The sequence below is a fragment of the Malus domestica genome, chromosome 03 (genome assembly GCF_042453785.1).
Source record: "Malus domestica chromosome 03, GDT2T_hap1".
NCBI classification, from domain to species: Eukaryota; Viridiplantae; Streptophyta; class Magnoliopsida; order Rosales; family Rosaceae; genus Malus; species Malus domestica.
The window spans coordinates 35,343,643-35,347,939 of record NC_091663.1 but is presented as its reverse complement, the minus strand read 5'-3'; the positions used below and the strand labels follow the sequence as shown (position 1 = coordinate 35,347,939).

The 4,297-nt window shown below is 36.0% G+C and overlaps 1 protein-coding gene across 1 annotated transcript; it reads right to left on the bottom strand.

Moving 5' to 3' along the window:
* Window positions 1–1,247: 1,247 nt before the first annotated feature.
* LOC103408090 (protein FANTASTIC FOUR 1-like) lies at window positions 1,248–2,679 on the bottom strand. The gene has a single exon (XM_008346957.3). It carries the CDS (start codon window positions 2,466–2,468, stop codon window positions 1,407–1,409), a length of 1,062 nt encoding a protein of 353 aa, XP_008345179.3. The 5' UTR covers window positions 2,469–2,679; the 3' UTR covers window positions 1,248–1,406.
* Window positions 2,680–4,297: the final 1,618 nt, after the last annotated feature.

The window sequence follows — 4,297 nt, the reverse complement described above, 5'->3', positions numbered from 1 at the left end:
CTATATTTACAACACACATAGTACGTACCACAAATTGCAGCACACTTACCTTTGGTTATTGGGAGTTGGTCTCTATTTCTCACATTGTTGCATGGTATGAAAGAAATTCATATTACATTATGAGATATTTACAACACACATAGTACGTACCACAAATTGCAGCACACTTACCTTTGGTTATTGGGAGTTGGTCTCTATTTCTCACATTGTTGCATGGTATGAAAGAAATTTATATTACATTATGAGATAAATACAAAAAAATTAGCATAAACTCGTTTTATGTAATTTCTTTCTTATAATGTTTGTAGTCGCCTCAAATAACGAACATTATTATTTGTTTTTTAGAGTTAACTCACACTCATTGCAAGATAGTACCACTGAACTCAACTGTGTTTGCAATGAAGCATATTATTGTGAAGTACTTTGGGAAGAATATGGGAAACATGAAAGTTGAAATTTTCCAAATACATATTATTGAACTTTCAACTTTCAAAAAGGGTCCAAAATGCTAGCCGTAAAAAGTGATTGGACACATTTGATTGGATGACAGTATATTTGGGACCAGAACCAGCAAAATGCTTTAAAATTGTGGTAGTTGGTGCAACTACGTCACTTTGTTCACGTTTGGTTGTCAGTTTGGCAATGGAATTTGGAAAGGAATCCTCTGCAGATTCCTTCCTCTTAATTTATCAAGTTTGAAATCTGGATCATTAAAATTTGATTAAATGATTACAAATAGAACCTCATTTCAAAAGTTATAATAACTTTAATGATCCAGATTCTCGAACTTAGTGGATTAGAAATAGGAATTCGGAGAGAATCACTTTCTATGGAATTTAAATTAATTCTTGTACCAAAAATTAACTGTACGAAAACCAACATTTGAAATTAAATTTTATAAATCATATGACGTGATTGTTGATGATTTGATTATTACTGAATTATTAATTAACTTGTTTATTTTCTATTGGTGACAAATCACATGATTTATAAATTTGGTCTAAAATGTTGATCTGCCTGACATTACTCAAAATAAAATCTACCTTAAAGTATTGTTATTATAATAAACGCTCATGGCCGTTATTGATAAAAAAATATTGTGTATAGCTGAAATACATTTTCATGTTATAACTAGTTACCGTGTTATACGATTGTTAGTTGGACATATAGTATAATCGATTTATGTATTACGTGAATGTTATTTACATGTTGGATACAACAGGTTAATTATATCATGAGAAAGAAACAAAGGGTAGAAAATGTCCAATAACGATAATAACTAACATTAGCATAATTCGAAATTCGAAGCTATGAAAACTTCAAATTTAAATGACTAAACTTTTCAAGGAAAAAAAGAAAAAAAATCATAGTGAATTTTGAGCAGGGACAGAAATAAAGGAGAGGGCTTAAGTGGCAACCCAAAAGGATTCCGGCCAATGCATCACCATCTTGTTGTTCCCACGCCCACCTTCCTTACATCTGCTTGGCCTTGGAGGCCTCTTTTCCTTCTCCTTTCCAACCCCAGCATTTCCATCACTCCCTTCCATATCCTCGTTTTCAACAACGTGTTCATTCTTCCCCTCCACCTCCTCTGTTTCAGCACTTTCAATATCCCCCTGCATCTCTTCTGTTTCAACATTTTCAACCTTCCCATCAAGTTCCTCTTCTTCAACTTCACCACCATTTTCTTCGTTTTTAGCCTCGATTTGAACCTCGTCGTCTTCTTCAACTTCTTCAATAATGTCACAGTTAGGGGGTGAAAAGTCCTTCAACAATGTAAGCCTGAGTCTCCCATCACCGCGCTCCACTTGGAAATATGCGGTGGGAGGGGAGACAACTGTGACGGCTTTCAAAACCAGCCGGCCGCCTTCCCGGTGAGGCGTCACTTGAACACCATTCGAGCCACTGATAGATGTCAACGGAGGAGGGAAATTCGTAGTAGTTATGCTACTACGTTTCAATCGCTTTGGTGTAGCTTGAACATTGGTGTCACTCAATATTTTTGGGCTCTCACTTGTGGAGATAGTAGTAGTAACTTCCCCACTACTTCCAAGTGAGAGTAAAGGACTTTCAATCTTGTGTAACAAAAGTGAGAGCTTTTCGCCGCCATTTTCGCTACCCGTCTCGTTACCTAAGCTTTCCGTGCACATTTCCAAGCTTCCTGGACTGAGCGCTGAAGCAGAGCGCTTAGCGAGAGGATGGACATAGACTTTCTCCGCTTCGCTTTCGCTCTTGGCGGGTTGAATTGGGTTGGCCAGAGACTGGAGGAAGCTCCAGCCAGCTACTTCAACTTCCTTCTTGTCCTTCTTGTTATTCAAGTTCAAGTTATCGATTTTCTCGATTTGGGATGCTTTCTCTTGAGATTGGGAGAGGAAAGTCAATCCGGGTGGATTCAATTTGGGCAGAACAAGAGGCTCGAGGCATGATTTCAGGCCTGGGTGACAGACAGTGCTTGATGTTGAAGACATGTTGGTAAGCGAAACAAGAATGTGAAAAAAAAACGGAGGAGTTCGAAAAAAAACTGAGTAGGAGCAGAGAGCTTGAATTTAGATGAAAAAAGGTGATAAATTTGAAGGTGTTTGAGGAAATTTGTAATGAAATCCGGCAAAAGACTTGGATTTAAAAAATAAAACCCAAATTTTGGTTTGGGTGAAATAGCAGATGGTTTGAGAAAAATGGAAGAGGGAGGGCTTGAATTTATAGTAAAGGCAGGGTGGGGATTTTGGTAAATATATTTAACTTTCCAAAACCGTGGATTGTGGGACTTGGATTGTCTGCCCTCTAATTTTGGTGCCCTTCTGTTTTTATGGTCACGGTTAAGCCACGTCAACATTTTATATTACTATTTCTTTTTGTTTTATTATTTTTATAAAAAAATAATATAAAATATTGACATGGTTTAACCGTGACCACACAAAACAGGAGGGCACGGAGAGGGCACCGAAATGGGAGGGCAGACAATCCTAAGTCCTGGATTGTGGAGTGTAGTGAAGTTGTACTTTTGTGCCCACTAGATTATACATTTATGATTTCCTTTCCCACACTGCCACACATGTTAAGTCTATTTTTTCTAATAAAGAGGATCAGTTGATGGTTTCGTCGCAACCGATCATTTTTTTTAGGGATAAAAAAGACTTATAGAGGTATTTTAGTCTAATTCTGATAATCATCGTGTGATTCATGCTAGGAATCGCACTTTAGACGTACTGTGTGAAAACGAGTTTGAAATTCGTCCTCAACCACTAGATCATCCTGTGGTAGTTTACATATCAAGTCTACTTCATATAACTAGAATTGGAAAAAGGGAGGAAAATAAAAAATAAAATGATTTAGGACGGTGGTAAAGGCATTTGGGGGTTGTAGAGCAAACCAAATCTTAGGGCATGTTTGGTTGAATGTAAAAAACTCTTGTTTAATATGATCTTCTAGAATTAAAAGGTAGAAGAAATATAATAGTTTTGACTTTCATTTGTATGATTTAATAAGAGCCAGTTGTTTTTGAATGAATAAAAAAGAAGAAAGCTAAAGGTGCATTCGGGGTGTAACACCTTGTTTACCTCCTCGTGATTAACAATTATTTCACCGTACATATGTTATGGTCAAAACTGTGTATGAAATTAGGTTAGGGTTGGCTTGGATATGAAATTAGGTTGAGATTTTTTTATAGAGATGGTTTTCAAATGGTTATTAAAAAAATATGTTTAAACATCTTTATCGTACAGTATTTCTTTTCACTTGTAAGTGAGAGGTCTTAGGTTTGAATTTTATGGCTGACAAATTCGATACCAAATTATGTTGCACATTATGTGGTTTAACCAAACTCCCTCATTCCCTTAGTGTAAAATATATCGTTGTACTAAATATCTTTACGGTAAAAATTTGTTAATCATAATTAAGTGGACAGAGAAAACTTGGATAATTATAATAAAGTAGACATCTATACTGTGTTAATAATTCTTAGAATGACTTGGGCGTCATTCTTGGCCGATAAGACAACTCTTTTTGTTGCTTAACTATAAATTATTGTGGGGTTGAATCAATTTTTGTGATGAAAACGAGTAATTTCCTCATTTGATAGGGAACATAATGCTTTCTCAACCATTTGCATTTACTGCCAAATGAAAACCAAACAAAGAGACCGGAAATGAAGGAGGATTCTCTTTGTTATTTTTATCCATGCGATCTCTTGCATGCGTTCGGATCATAAATTACGTTTGTAGTGTGCATTTCACTAAGGATGAGCGTTACCATGACGAAAAAGTTGTTCCTTTGTGATCTAAAAGTCACGGATTTGAGT